Source organism: Salvia splendens, chromosome 5 (assembly GCF_004379255.2).
Source record: "Salvia splendens isolate huo1 chromosome 5, SspV2, whole genome shotgun sequence".
Taxonomy (NCBI): Eukaryota; Viridiplantae; Streptophyta; class Magnoliopsida; order Lamiales; family Lamiaceae; genus Salvia; species Salvia splendens.
In genome coordinates this window covers 10,984,383-11,000,163 of record NC_056036.1, presented here as the reverse complement: position 1 = coordinate 11,000,163, position 15,781 = coordinate 10,984,383, and the positions used below count along the sequence as shown (strand labels likewise).

Sequence of the window (15,781 nt, the reverse complement as noted above, 5' to 3'; positions counted from 1 at the left end):
AAACAAAAATATAAATATATTTATTATTTTACTCTTAATTCTGAATTCGTGTTTTAAAGCTATAATCCACAAGTACGAGTACTATTTAAAGTGAACACGATTTTCAAATCTATAATTATATTAAGGAATATTCTTTGTATTTGTGACCTCTGGAAAAAAATTCTACTACTAACTTTTAAATATTGAATCAAAATACATTTTCAATTACATTTAAAAAATAATTTAGTTTACTAACTTTCAAAAATAAAACAGAAGTAATGAAAATTAAAAACTAAATAGCGAGAATTCACTCATTTTGGCCCAATTATATTGGGATTCTGGTTATTTTCGAGTAAATCCTATTGGATTGCATACTTTTTTTTAATTTAGGGTTATTCGAGTTATTATTATTATTATTATTATTATTATTATTAATTTATGAATTGGTTTGAGTTTTCTATAAATGGTTGACGTTCTTCATGTTTATTTGCATTGAGCCTACACATATTGAAATTAAGAAATTGAATATACTATCCACTTACTTTTTCTATTTTTCATTTTTTTGTTATTACTTTCAATTAAATTCATTTTTAACTAATTAAAAATACAAAAGATTATGAAAACATCTAAAATTAAAATAAAATACATAAAACGAAATCAACAACTATAGATAAGGTACTATTACTAAGGTAGCATAGAGAGTTAGAGCCAACCTCTACTATAGTTTATTTGTTTAGGTTTGTTTATTTATGTCTTTTGCGTCTAGTGACAAGACACAAAACCCTCTAAGGCATAAGCGTTCCACAAGTGCTAGGTCGTTTTTATATAATTTGAGCCACCTAGTTAATTGTCTGGTCAACAGTTACTTACTTATCAAATATGGATTAGGGCATGAGGTACATAACCCATAGTAAGAATTTAAATTAATAAGACTATGCGGATAAAACCATCTTCAATCATTTACACCAAACTCAACTTTATTTTTAAGTATATATCACATTAAAAAGTAATGATTTACTTCAATTATTTACACCAAATTCAAATTCACATTATTTTATTTTTAAGTATATGTCTCATAAAAATTTTGTAATAGCTACCGTATGTACCCATATTTGATGTTGTTCCATAGTAAAATGCAAATATTAGTTTGGATTTAAAGTATGATTGAAGAAGTTTTTTATGCTAGAAATAAAATTGATATATGGTGGTCTAATAATGAAATGAAAAGCCCAACCAGTATTTCTTTTATTTTATAATAGTTCAGCCTATCAAAATAATTGAAATAAAAATAGAAATTGTAATGAAAAATAATTAAAAACAGAAATCATTGAACGGAGCAGCCCTAATTTGTGGCTTCTTCAATTCTTCCATCATCTTCTTAGTCTTCGTTTTCTTCATGCAAAATATATTCAGTTGAAGGGTTCGAAGATCAAGATTGGGCTGGTAAATGAATTAATAATTCCTCTCTCTCTCTCTCTAATTCTCTGCTAATCTCTCGTCTCTCACTTTCTCTGATTTTCTGTAGGACAATTTTACGCTCTGTAATTCACTGTGCACGCTTCTTCTCTCTAAATAGGGAAGAGAGAGAAAGAAGCCGCGGCGGAGCATATAAGCTATACAAACCCCTCTACACAGCTCAATTCCACAATTTTCTCTTTGATTTGGGGAATTTAGTAGACGGAAAAAACATCAGAAATGGTAGATTTTGCTAGGGTTCAGAAGGAATTGCAGGACTGCAACAAAGACTTTGAGGTTTCAGGGATAAAGGTCAGCCCTAAGGGTGACACTAATCTCACCCACTTGTTTGGTACAATTCATGGTCCTGTTGGTACACCTTATGAAGGCGGTACCTTCAAGATCGACATAACCTTGCCTGGTAATATCTCATTTCCCTTCTGCTTTATTGAATATAGAATGAATTATTGAAACGAGCATGTTTTTAGATTTGTTGGTGTTTGTTTTATTTACATCAGTAAATTTTGACAGTGTTTGTTCATGTTGTATCACGTGTATGCGAATCAATCATTTTATTAAATCAAGTACAGATGTGTTGTGAATCTGTTTTTAAAATATTTTGTGCTTTGTTCCTATTACTTTCCCGCTATGGTGGTATGCATTAAACTAGGCAGGAAAAATGTATTTGTAGATCCAATATCCTCTTTGAACTGTGCTTTCATTCCGAGCCATCGCCTGTTTTATGAACTCATGGTATCTTCTTATTCAAAAGAATGCTACTTATAGGCCCTACGTGCATGTCACATGGATCATATTTGGGTGGTTATAGTTTATATAGTTGGAACAGGGCTTCTAAAATATGACACATTCAGCTCTAAAAAATGAATATTGAGTTATATATGGGTGAGCCCTAATACTCAGTCATTTTTTGATAGTTTTCTATGATGTCCGAGAATGAATATGACTAAGAATGTTCACATAAAGAACTGTATGTAAATCTTGCAATTCCTTGCCCTTCTTGAGTTTGATTCCCACACTTAAAGTAATTCTATTACTATCCTTCACGATGGCCGAAAACTTTGTAATAAGGAACTTCGTCGTATTCTTAAATTTTCATGAAATGTAACTCTTGAGCTTAAGCTTCTTACCAAATATTTGCAATTTTATTATTTTTCCTCCTCATTGCAGATGGTTACCCTTTTGAGCCTCCCAAAATGCAGTTTGCGACTAAAGTGTGGTATGATGAAACCTGTCTTTCTGTGCTCTTTCTTCCCCTAATGTTTGTACGTAAGTGTATGTTGTCTGGACTGCTGTTGTGCTTGTTAGGAAACATCTGATTTTGAATGAACATTTAAAATCTTCCATCTCTAGATTCTCTACAGCTCTACTTCATGCATATACCGATTCCATGTCTATAAATGTGAAATGATATGATGCATTCAATTGCCAGGTTTCATTTTATAGAAACGGTTAGGGAAGGAGATACACATTTTAATGGATTTCTGTAGGTTAAGGTTCCGTTATGTTTGCTGGATCTTTTCAGTTTAACTTTCTGATCGCAGCATAATTTATTCACTTTTTAATTACAAGGATATGTAATCTAATGAATGACAACATACCTGAGGAGCTAAAGTCTGACCGAGAACATAATGACAGTTATCAAAATATGGCGTGGGCAGGACTCCTATCTTGTGTATGGATTGATTTGTTTGCCAGATTATTTCGCAGTTTGGTTTCCTTTTAAATTCAATTGTCACCGTGGCTATAATTCATTTTATATATGTATTTTCTCTGTGTGCAAACATAAATTAAAACCCCCCAAGCTGAACTGTTATAAGCAAATGTAAATTTAAATTGCTTTCTAGTGCCTTGGCATAGAAAAAAGAAGTGAAACTTAGCTGACAATATGATTATAAAATGTCTACATCATATTTCAATGATAAAAAGGTACTACCTCTGACCTGACGTAAGTGAGGCATTTCATTTGGCACAAGAATTAAGAAAAAAGGTGTTTAGTGAGTAATTGAGAGATAATATAGTACTCCCTCCGTCCCAACTAAGTCGAGTAAAAACTTTTGGGCATGGAGATTAAAAAATTATGTTGAAGTGTAGGAGAGAAGAATAAAGTAGGAAAGTTAAAGAGGGAGTAAAGTAGGTGATGGAATAAAATAAGAGTGATTGGATGTTTTATTTTTTGTCAAAAAAGGAAATGACTCAACTTAGTTGGGACATCCCAAAAAAGGAATACGACTCAACTTAGTTGGGACGGAGGAGTAGGAGAGAAAAGAGAGAATAAAGGAGGAGATAGAATAAGAGTTAATTTTTGCGGTTTTGCCAAAAGAGGATATGAGTCAATTAACTTGAGACCTCCCAAAAGGAATACGAATCAATTAACCTGGATGGAGGGAGTATAAAGTATAAACCAAATGTAGGCTACAAAAATAATCAAGTACTTACTTTCTCCGGCTCTACATTCTCGGTGAGGTTAGTTAGTGATTGTGATTCCATCATTATAAAAACAGCTGAGAGTGTCATAATAAAAATAGCTGAGAGTGCTAGTTTAGACAGTTTATTATCTAATAAATTTATATCCGGTGCAAATCATCTTTTCTTGAAATAAATTATGTGTTTGATGTTTCTCAACTCTTAATTTCTGGGCTATCTGTGTTCTTGTCTTGGTATGCGGTTTAGGAAATACAGAGAATGACTGTATTAGAAAATCAGATCTATTAGACTATTAAGAGAAAATGTTTTGTGGAAAATATATGTTTGGTTCTGTTTTACAAATTTCGTATTCAGAAAAAAAAAGAAGGGCTGGTTGATGCTTAAAACAGTCATCATCTCTCTTCACAATTTTCTGTCTGGATTGTCTCAATTTTTTATTAAATTAAGGAATTGAGGATTGAAGTTATTTTACACTGAACAAGTTATCACCAACTCACACGTCCATTCAGAGTGCATGCAAATCACATTTCACTATCAACCTAATTGTGTTGGCTGCCAAAAATTCACAGCTTATCTTATTACTAATCGAAGGCTCACTTTTAAAGAGTTGAACTTGATATCTAAATTTTCATGCAAATAGTCTTTGTGCAGCTATCAATTTTATTTTCAATTGCTTAACGGTAGTATATGAGGCCTTGATATCGTTCTTTGCGAAGTTATTTGCCTTTTTAGTTCTTTAGTGACTTTGTTTATATTAAAGGCACCCAAATATTAGCAGTCAAAGTGGCGCCATATGCCTTGATATCCTGAAAGATCAATGGAGCCCAGCACTGACTTTGAAAACAGCACTCCTTTCTGTTCAAGCATTATTATCTGCTCCCGAACCTGATGATCCCCAGGATGCTGTTGTAGCACAACAGGTGCCACTAATGTGCCTTTATCTTGTTTTCCTGGTGACCTTATGTTACAAATTTTATCTTTTGCTTGCTCTTTCCGGGTACACTTGATTTTATAATGGTCAATCGTTGTGTTGTTCGTAAACTTTCAATTCTCACCAGTGATTTCAGTCATTTTCACCTTCTTTACTCGTGTATTGGTTATTCTTCTGCACTCTTCAGTATCTAAAAGACTACCAGACTTTTGTTGGTACGGCTCGTTACTGGACAGAGGCATTCGCAAAAACATTGTCTCTTGGTGTTGAGGAGAAGGTATGTTACATTTTCAACAAATCTACTTGTCCTATACTGGCCCTCTTTGTCCATTGATTTTGCCTTGTGTGATTAATTCTAGCTGTGTCATGTAAGGCTTAACAGGCTTGTGGAATTGAGTCACACACATAAACGCGAATTAACCTAAATATTTAGTAATAAAGAGAATTTGGCTCGATACATTCAAAGTAACAGTACCAGGAAAAAGTAGTGCACACGAGCTACAAATAACAGTTCCAAATTTGGTGCAACCTGCGCAGGTACAGAAGCTTGTGGAGATGGGATTTGGTGAAGCTTTGGTGAGAAGTGCTCTAGAGAGTGTTGGTGGCGACGAGAACATGGCTCTGGAGAAGCTGTGCTCCAGTTAGTATTAGTAGAAGCTGCAGCCCTAATTTGTTCATCACTTGATTTGAGTATAGCAGCCACATGCCCACATCTCTATCTATCTATCTATCTATATATTCTACTACTACTGCTACTATATTACTAAAAACAGTCATGGAGTGAAAATTTTCCGCCTACAACGAGACTGTTCAATTTCTTTTTCCCTTATTAAAAGTTGCATCTCATGTTATATTGTACTATGCTCGAGTTTTATTACGTTTGTAGCATTGTAAAGCTTTTAGTACTCTCCCGTCTCACTCAAGATGCCTATATTTTCTTTTTAGTTTGTCATATTTTAGATGCCCACAGTCCACTTTCTATATTTGGAGATAAATTAATAATCTTTTTTACTTTATTCTCTTTTCATATCTCTTACCGTACTTTATCAACATTCACTTGACACTATTCTTAATCTCCATACTCAAAAGAATTGCCTCAAGTAATAAGGAGCAGAAGTATTTATGTAGACGTTTATTCTTTTTTATTTTGAAAATTTAACTTTTGAAACTGAAAATTGTGGTTTTGCATATCATTTTAACAATATCAAGATATTAAGTGTATCAAACTATTGAGAGCTGTGTAATTCATGATCATCACTTTGATATTAATTTTCTTAGTGATTATGCTACTTGGTGCTGGTGGGGTGATAACGATTAACGAGTAACTAATTAAAATGACATGGGAGAAGGCAGAAAAGAAAAAAAAAACAAATATAAAAAAATTGCAAGGGAATATTTCCAAAAAAAATTTCAGATAGATTTTGACCAACTACTCATCCAATAAATTTAGAGTAGTCTGCTTGATTAGCATTCATGTTAATCAAAATCAAATGATCTAATTTTTCTCTACAAACTGCAAATTAAAATCATAGAAATTCTCATAAACGAACATAAAAACAGTACGTACATAATATAATAGTGGCCAAAGCTCTGAACTGCACCAACATTCAGAAAACAAGTAAGATTGAAGAAAAGTTACTAATCACATGTAGTTAATCGGAAAGCATATCTCAGGTGAGAAGAGCCAAAGCCCACCGAATCCATTAATTCAACATACAATATAAATAAAAAAAAGAGGTAGGTAAATTTAGCATGGATAACGGTAGCAAACTTTGTAGTGTCCTCTAACACGAGGAGGTTGGCACAGAAAAAACAGCGTGATCGCCAGCGCCAGCGCCACCACCAATCCTAGCAGCGCCGATGAGCCACCGTCGTCTTCGTCGGAGCAGCAGCAGCAGCCCTTTCCCATGGTGGGGACTATATATTCAAGAAGTTGGAAATATTCAAGATTTTAATTTCATATACTAATGACAACCAAGGAAAAAGGGATAATGGGATGCTGATATTATTGAAAGAGTTTGTAAGGATTGAATTAAATGAAAAAGCTTGAGGTCAATTAATTAAAGTGGTGGAAAATAATGAGAAAGTTGGTATGAGGGGATAAAATGGTATATGCATAATTAAATACTACGCACTTTCCACTGCCAAATGATTAATTTTATTGGTGCTATTTGGTGCACTATACTACTCCATTTTGTATCTAATTAACAAAATAGTGGCGTTTTGAGCATCCTCGAAAGACGTCATTTTATATATTCACATAATAATTTAGATAAAAATGAAAATTTATATTTTACTATAATTTTATAGGCTAGAATTAAAATTTAATTAAATTTTGTGATTTTTAATAATATTTTAATGTAGAAGGATCAGTAGAACATAGGTGACTTTGATTTTGAAGATAAAATTTTTCAAAAATCTCTATAAATAGAAGTTTGTTGATCTATGTTTCTTTTTACTCCGAAAATTTCATATAAGAGCATCTGCAGCGGTATAAGGACGGCGTCCGTCCATCCGTGCCAGCAGCGCAGCTGACGTGGCGGCTCCTGATTGGCCAACGACAAATACGTTGGAATTTAATATTTTTTAAAAAAAAATCGGATTTAAAAAAAATCCGATTAAAAATAAAAAAAATATTTTCCCACTTCCCAAAAAATTATATCCGTTTTCTCCCCATTTTTAATTTATTTTTCAATTTTTTCCCCAAAAATACACATTTTCATCTATAAATATCATCACTTCCATACAAAAAATTTCACACTACACTACACAATTATCATCTAAATTCTCTCATTTCTATTCTTACAATTCTCAATCTTTTTTTCACTCTTAACAAAAAAATGTCCGGCTCCGGCGATCACCCATCCGGCTCACACGGTTGGAACCATGAATGGTTCGGTTCACAACCATTTCCTAGTCCGGAAACGGAATTTTCGGCCCTTCCTCAAACCCAAAGTTTGCAAGCTCCGGGTGGCTACCGGTCTTACCTGGTCGACGACCAAGATGCCCACGATGGGCAATACGGGTGGGCACCCGAACCACCCGTACCTAGAGCGGGAGGGAGCGACGGCTCTCAAACTCCTACTCTTCCTACTCGTGGTGTCCGCACCCCGTATACTCCAGGGGAGATGGAACAATTATTCAAAGCGTTTTTGTCTATCTCCGAAGATCCGGAGATTGGCACGAACCAATCCGGGGACCATTTTTGGTGGCGCATCTGTCGCCGGTACAATGAAAACCGACCGACTAGAACAATCAAGCGCAACGAGAGTATGGTACGCAATGCCATATACAGAGCAAACGAAGAAATCCAAAAGTTCCAGTGGTATTACCTCCAGGAAGAGCGGTCGGCGGGGAGCGGCCGAAGCGAGGTCGACATCATCAGTGTCGCGTTGGCGACCTACCAATCCCAACACTACAAACCGTTCAAGTACCTCAATGTTTGGCAGGAGGTGCGTGGGCATCCGAAGTATAGGGGAGGCGTAGCATCCTCCTCTAGCTCCTCCGGCAAACGGTCGAGGTCGGTATCCCTATCCGACACCGGCTCCGATGAGGTGTCCACCCAGTTCGCCGGAGCTAACTTGGGTAGCCCCGACGCCGGCCCGGGTAGTTCCCAACGCCGGCCGCAAAGAAGGAAGAAGTTGACGGCCAACCGCCGTCGCGCTGCGACTCCATCTACCCCCGCTCCTGATCCCGCTCCCGCTCCCGCTCCCTTTGTGCCACCTCAACCCCCCACCAACTCGTTGTGGGGGGTTTTGGCCCAACTCAATTTGGCCGATGGGTCAAATATGACCCCCGAGCAACTTCGATCGCATGTGGCAATGATACGGGGTCTCCAAAGAACATTGGGGGTAGAGCTGGATGAATAGTCTTCCGCGGGGGTATTTTAGCCTTTAATTATGTAATTTTTATTTTTAGGTGTTTAACTATGTAATTTTTAATTTTTAGGATTTTAATTATGTAATTTTTAATTTTTAGAATTTTAATTATGTAATTTTTATTTTTTTGTGATTTGTAATATTATTTCGGGTATTTTTAATGCATTTTAATTTTGTAGAAATGTTTATATTTAAATTGAATAATAGAATGATGGGACCCTTGAGCTTGTCCTTGCGGAAGAGCACGGATGTGAGTATTGTGCTCTTGCTTAAGTGCAGGGAGTAAAAAAGTAATAAAAGTGGGTCCGGGCCCACATCCGTGCTCGTTGGCAAAAGCATGGATGGGGATGCTCTAAGAGGATCAGTAGGTGACTTTGATTCTGGACATGGTAGTGAAAGTTTAAGACTTTTAGAATGATTGATAATGTCTTCATTTCAAATGATGTGATGCAGTGGTTACAGAAGATAATTCTAGAAGATGTAGAAATCAAGAATTGGGATGATTTCTGGTATATCATTCACGCATGCATGTTTATATAGGCTTAGGAAAGGTAAAACACAAATTAGGCAAAAACTTGTATAATATCTCCCTAATTTCTTGTGATTGATTCCCTCTTATTTCTTCCTTGATTCCATATAATCTTCTCCTTGATTGTGCAGGATATTCGGTATCTTCTTCCAACACTCCCCCTCAAGTTAAATGACGGGATTCCCGAAGCTTAACTTGCTCAAAACTTCTTGAAAACTTATTGCTGAAACAGCCTTGGTTAAGATATCTGTTAGTTGGTCTTCAGACTTCACATATGGAATTTCACCTATTTTCCCTTCAAGATTCTCCTTTATGAAATGCAGATCGATTTCAACATGTTTGGTTCGATCGTGCTGAACTGGGTTTTCAGAGATGCTAATAGTTGCCTTGTTGTCACATAATAACTTACATGTCTTCTGTGACTCTAGATTTAATTCCTTCATAAACCTTCTGAGCCAAAGTATCTCAGTTAACCCACTTTTAATTCCTCGAAATTCGGCCTCGGCACTAGATAAGGCTACAACCTTCTGTTTCTTGCTCCTCCAAGTGACCAAATTTCCTCCAACGAATGTGAAGTATCCCCCAGTGGATCGCATGTCCACTGGATTTCCTGCCCAATCTGCATCGATGTACCCATGAATGTCTAAATGCCCATTCTTCCTGAATAATACTCAATGACCAACACTCCCCTTCAAGTATCGAACAACTCTCAGTGCAGCCTCCTAGTGATCATCTTGAGGAATGTGCATAAATTGGCTAAGTACCTCTGCAGCATAGGAAATATCTGGTCTGGTATGGGAAAGATATATAAGTTTCCCAACTAATCTCTGATATCTTCCTCGGTCAGTAGTTGCCACACCCTTGACAATTTGAAGACCATGATTCTGAATGATTGGGGTATCTGCCGGTTTGCAGTCTAACATGCTTATATCTGTCAGAAGATCAAGAATGTATTTCCTTTGACAAATGAAGATTCCTTTGCTTGACCTCAACACCTCGATTCCCAGAAATTATTTGAGATCTCCAAGATTTTTCATCTCAAATTCAGCTGCCAGATGTGCCTTGAGTTCCTCTATTTCCTTGTTGTCATCCCCCTTGATTATCATATCATCCACATAAATTATTAAGCAAGTGATCTTCTCGCCAACTATCTTGATGAAGAGTGTGTGATCTGAGCTGCTCTGCATGTACCCATACTTTTTCATCACGTCAGTGAATCTCCCAAATCAAGCTCTAGGGGACTGCTTTAGTCCGTAAAGAGTCCTTAGCTTGCATACTTTTCCTTGTCCAAACTCCTCAGAGAATCCAGGTGGTGCTGCCATATAGATGAGATCCTCTAGCTCTTCGTGCAAAAATGCATTAGTGACATCATACTGGTGAAGGGGCCAATCTTTGTTGGTTGCAATGGAGAGGAGCACACGTACCGTGTTCATCTTGGCGACTGGAGAGAAAATTTATGAATAGTCAATCCCTTGGGTTTGTGTGTACCCCTTTGCCACAAGTCGAGCTTTGTATCTTTCAATACTCCCGCCTGGTCTTCGTTTGATAGTGAAAACCCAACGACACCCCACAGTATGCTTCCCCTCAGGCATTGGACTAACCTCCCACGTGTCGTTTCATTTTAAGGCCTTCATCTCGACTAGTATTGCTTCCCTCCAATGTTTAATTTTCACTACTTCTTCAAATGTTCGAGGAATCTCCTCCTCGTATAGGGCTGCATGGAAAGCTTTTGCCATTTTTGAAATGTTGGCTTCAACAAAATTGGTCACTAAGTATCTACTCTGTCTCCCGATTCTTTCAGGTGAATACCTCTTTGGGGGGATGCCTCTTGTACTCCTTGGAGGGAGCACATATTGACCAGTATCTTGATCAATAGTGTTGTCTTCTTCTTCTTCTGCACTGGAAGAGTAACAGTTGTATCCTTAGAACTATGATCAGAAATTACCTCGGATTCCGACCCGGTTGGATCAGAAGAGCGCAGCGGAAGCGTCTGGATCGCATCTGTGGATTGGATCGGCTCATGGATAGTGCCAACTTGTTCTGTTGGTCTCATATCGAAGGCACTTGGCACGTAACATCGAAGAGAGTCGTTTGCGCGGTTCTCCCCCTGACTCCCAAGGTGTTTGCGGAAGTAAAATTCTGATTCGAGAAAATTACAGTTCATGGTTGTAATTACTCGTTTGGTCTCGGGGTCATAACATATATACCCCCTTCGGTTTATCCCATACCCAATAAACACACACTTAGTCGCACAGGGTTAAAGTTTAGACCTTTCATGTTTTGGGATATATACGTATACTGAATAGCCAAAGACTTTGGGTGGAAGAGATAAAGAGGATGGTACTTTGGTCATGGTAGCTAGGGGGTCTAAGGGTGTTTGATGGTTAAGAATTTTTGTGGGAAGGTGATTTATGAGGTAAACTGACGTGGCTATGGCTTCAAGCTAGAGAAAGGAAGGTGCCTTAGAATCTATGAGAAGAGCTCGAGTGATCTCTAGAATAATCATGTTCTTCCTTTATGTTACCCCGTTCTGTTCAGGAGTATGGGGACACAAAGTTTGATGAATTAAACCATTTTCTGTAAAAAAATTTGGACATAGAGCTATTTACAAACTCACCCCCATTATCGGGCAGTAAGATTTTAATCGAGGTTTGAAATTGGGTTTGAATCATTTTATGGAACAAAGCAAACTTATCAAAAACTTCGGATTTATGTTTGAGGAAATACACCCAGGTAGTTCTAGTGCAATCATCAACCAATAGGACAAAGTATTTAAAACCCAGATTAGTACTAACGGGTGCAGGACCCCACACATCAGAATGAACTAATGAAAAACAGTCTTAATACGAGTATCATTTGGTTTAAAAGAGTTTCTATAGCTTTTGGCCAAAACACAAGTCTCATAAGAGAAATTTCTAGGAAAAGAAAGGTTCAGAAAAAGAGATTTCAGATAACCCGGTGATGGATGACCCATTCTTCGATGCTAGAGCCAAGTATCTTGATTAGTGGGACCGTGAGCAAGCATCGCCGCACCATCTTGTCGAGCAATCTCATCTACAAAGTAGAGTCCACGACGCTCAGTGCCACGTCCAATAATCTTTCCCGTCCGGATATCCTGTAATAGGCCGAAGTTTGGGTGCATCAGTAAAGCACAATTCAAGTCTTTTGTCACATGACTAATGGACAACAATTTCTGAGATAAATTTGGAACATATAAGCAGTTCGAGATGCAAATATCTGGCGAAATTTCTATTGTTCTTGCCCCTTCAACCGGAGTTAACTCTCTATTCGCAGCTTGAATGTGAGATTTAGAGGTTTTTTGAATGCTCACAAAATCACTTTTATTATATGCCATGGTATCAATTGCCCTACAATCGAAAATCCATCTCGTATCATCAATTTTCTCATAACCACGGGCTTCAAAAGCATATAATAAGTTTTCTAGGGGGGCAAAAGAATTTCTACAAACAATTGGGTGATCAACAGCAATTTTCGAACTTATGGGGTAAATTCTACCATTATTACTGGAATGGGGTACTTTCTGCAAATTACTAGAAATTGTGGATTTAATAGTAAATGAATAATTAATATGGTAAGGGTCGTTCACCCCCAACCCTTTACCTCTGTCGATACAGTCATCGCTTCGGCGATTTTCTCGGTGCCGCTATCGTCGCCTCGCCGGCCACCGCCGGTCTGGAAACTTGCGGTTTCCAGCCGCCTCTCCTAAGTTTGAGAAGTCTATTGATTTCCAGCCCCTGTTACCGTCGGGTTCTTCCCTCCGCCTTCAATTTCGATTGCAACTTTCCCTTTCGCCTCCTTCTCTTCCTCCCACCAGTCCGGGTATCCGACCAATTGAAAGCATGAGTCCCTAGTGTGTTTGTTCATTCCACAGTGGGAGCACCAAGCTTTGATTTATCGGGAGGTTTGTTTCCCCGGCGATTGGAGGCCGCGAATCGCGACGGTGACTGCTGCTGCTGGTTCTTGTTCGGCGGTTGAGATTGACGGTATTCTCGGGCTCCGACTCCCGATGGAGAGTCGACTCCAGTGGCTGTGGGTGGTGATCCGGATGCCAGTGACATGATCTTGAGTCGAGCTGCCTCCCGTTTCACACACCCATATGCCCAGCTCCCGTTTCACCCACACATATGCATCGGCGGCTAAGGGATATGGTCTCAATTTGAGAATATCACGTCGGATTCCCTCGTAACGTTCATTTAGTCCAGTGAGGAATTTGAACAATCGTTTCTTTGAACTGTGCTATCCTCGCTCCAATCGATATCTATCCAAAGTCCGTGAAGACGACTCTAGTATGCTTCCAGGCTTAAGTCTTCTTGAGTAATCTTTCCTGCCTTTTCGTCAAGGTCGTAGACGACGTACACATCTGTCGTACTTTCGAAAGTGACGGCAAGGCTCTCCCACAGTGATTTTGTCGTCTGATGATGTGCGAAGTCAGCAATGATGTTCGTCTCCATGTTGTCCACGATCCACGAGAAGACTATTAGATCTATCTCCTCTCACTCGGAGTAACCCGCTTCCCCTGTTTTCAGCGGAGTTGGGATACCCGTGATATGTCGGTATGCTTCTCTGCCCCCAATAGACACCTTCATCAGGCGTGCCCATAGCGGGTAATTTGAGCCGTTCAGTTTGAAGGCTACGGTAACACTCTTACTTGATTGAATCTTGTCGACCATTGGTTCTGGTTCTGTGTCTTGTTTATTACCTGTCATCTTGGTTGGATTGATTTGGTTGGAAGTTCTCGCCTTTAAGGTCGAGAAGGGTATATTTGGCTATGATGAATTCTCTCTGAGCCTAACCTGCTCGGATGCCATGGAGAAATCAAGAATTGGGATAATATCTGATATATCATTCACACTTGCATTGTTCATGTTTATATAGGCTTAGGAAAAGACTATACAAGATAAAACACAAATGAGGTAAAAACGTGTATAATATCTCCCTAATTTCTTGTGATTGATTTCCTCTTATTTCATCCTTGATTCCATATAATCTTCTCCTTGATTGTGCAGGATATTCGGTATTTTCTTCCAACAGAAGCAACTATGCTCAAACTTGAATTTCGTAAGCCTCATTGACACCTTTAGCCCTTGATGGGAGGTTGCATTGTAGAATAGGGTTTGGGGAGAAACGGAATAGATGGATTAGAGTATCACCAACCATTTATACTAAATTTAAACCCATTTTAGTGTAAATATCATATCAAATAATAATTTTAATTCAATCATTTACATTAAACTCAAACTTAAACAGAATATTCTCTATTCATTATTTTTTTTTACTCGCGAAATTGAAAAAAGTGATTTGGATTTGTTTTAGTATAAACCCAAAATGGAGTACATTTTACTCCAAAACATAAAATGGGATGGATTTTCGAGTACTATTAGAGTTAATTGTGAACTTTATTTTGAGTTTTAGAATACGATGACATTATGGAATGTGAGGTTGAATTCAATGTCCATCTTGTTGCCCACCTCACTATTTCAATTTTCACCTGCAGAGATGAGTTATGTTAATGCAATATGCTCTATATATCCCTTCATATTTCTTTTGAAAGCTAAAACATTCAACGGGTTTGTTTTTAAAGGAGCCAAAGCATTTATGAATGTCCTTAGATTGAGTTTAATATAGACTCTTTAGACGGATGAGAAAATCAGACTATGTTGTATAATCTTCACACTTTACAAATGTGGTCAATCTCCGCAACACAATCAATCATAACAACTTAAATTTCAGTAAAATTAAACTCTGTCAAATTTCTTCTTTTCCTCTAACGCCGTTTATTCTTTCTATTTCTTTTAATTTTTCATTTGTTCTATTTTCATGGATATTCTTTTCATCTACTATTTTGTACTTATCAACTCTTCTCATTTTTGCAATGTATTTTATCCTTTTTTTCCCCTTTTTGAATAGCTCAATCACTTTCTCATAAACTCAATCACTTTCTCATATAATTTTCCTTTTATCACCTAATGGTATAAATGTGTATATGTTCCAAATTCGTTGTCTTACATATTTTAATGTTTTATAGTTAGTTTTATTTTATTTTAAAAAAAAATTAACTCCTATATAAGGGAGGAAATTACAACTGATGTTGTTAAGAGGGCTTGAACTCGACACTTCACGCAAAAATGTCTAAGCTCTTTGCCGTTAGGACAAAGACTCTAGACTTTATAATTAGTTTTATTTGACGGTGTAGTTGTTGTAACAATTATCAAAAGTCAAGGTCAACTTTTTACTTACATAATTATTTTGATAAGACTGTCTTTAGTCATGTGAAATTGTATGATGATATGGTTTGTACCACTATTAATATTGTTTACAAAGAAGTTTTTTAAAAGTTGTGAATTACTAATATTTTTTTATTTAATTTAATATTTTTTTATATCATTTGAAGTTTTATCTTTATTTTCTGTTTTTTGGTGATGGGGTTTTACAAGCAAACTGTATATGTTTTTAATTACTGATGTGTATTTATGTATTTTGTTTAAAAATTTTAATCAATATTTATGTGCTAGAGCCTTCATGCAATAATGTCTAAGCTCTTTG

At 37.1% G+C, this 15,781-nt stretch overlaps 1 protein-coding gene and 1 long non-coding RNA gene across 2 annotated transcripts; both read left to right on the top strand.

Moving 5' to 3' along the window:
* Window positions 1-1,283: 1,283 nt before the first annotated feature.
* LOC121805847 (ubiquitin-conjugating enzyme E2 27-like) lies at window positions 1,284-5,671 on the top strand. Its single transcript, XM_042205863.1, has 6 exons — window positions 1,284-1,422; window positions 1,505-1,855; window positions 2,623-2,671; window positions 4,640-4,799; window positions 4,998-5,087; window positions 5,348-5,671. The coding sequence occupies exons 2-6, from the start codon at window positions 1,675-1,677 to the stop codon at window positions 5,453-5,455; spliced, it is 588 nt and encodes a 195-aa protein (XP_042061797.1). The 5' UTR covers window positions 1,284-1,422; window positions 1,505-1,674; the 3' UTR covers window positions 5,456-5,671.
* Window positions 5,672-12,825: 7,154 nt separating this feature from the next.
* On the top strand, window positions 12,826-14,484 carry LOC121805328. Its single transcript, XR_006051452.1, has 2 exons — window positions 12,826-14,151; window positions 14,245-14,484. It is a non-coding gene; the product is annotated as an uncharacterized LOC121805328 (long non-coding RNA).
* Window positions 14,485-15,781: the final 1,297 nt, after the last annotated feature.

Bases quoted from the DNA above. Each gene is read 5' to 3' on its own strand.
- LOC121805847 (XM_042205863.1), top strand. From the start codon at position 1,675: ATGGTAGATTTTGCTAGGGTTCAGAAGGAATTGCAGGACTGCAACAAA. The intron at 2,672-4,639 runs GTATGATGAAAC...TTTATATTAAAG, and splicing joins CAGTTTGCGACTAAAGTGTG to GCACCCAAATATTAGCAGTC. The intron at 5,088-5,347 runs GTATGTTACATT...CAACCTGCGCAG, and splicing joins CTCTTGGTGTTGAGGAGAAG to GTACAGAAGCTTGTGGAGAT.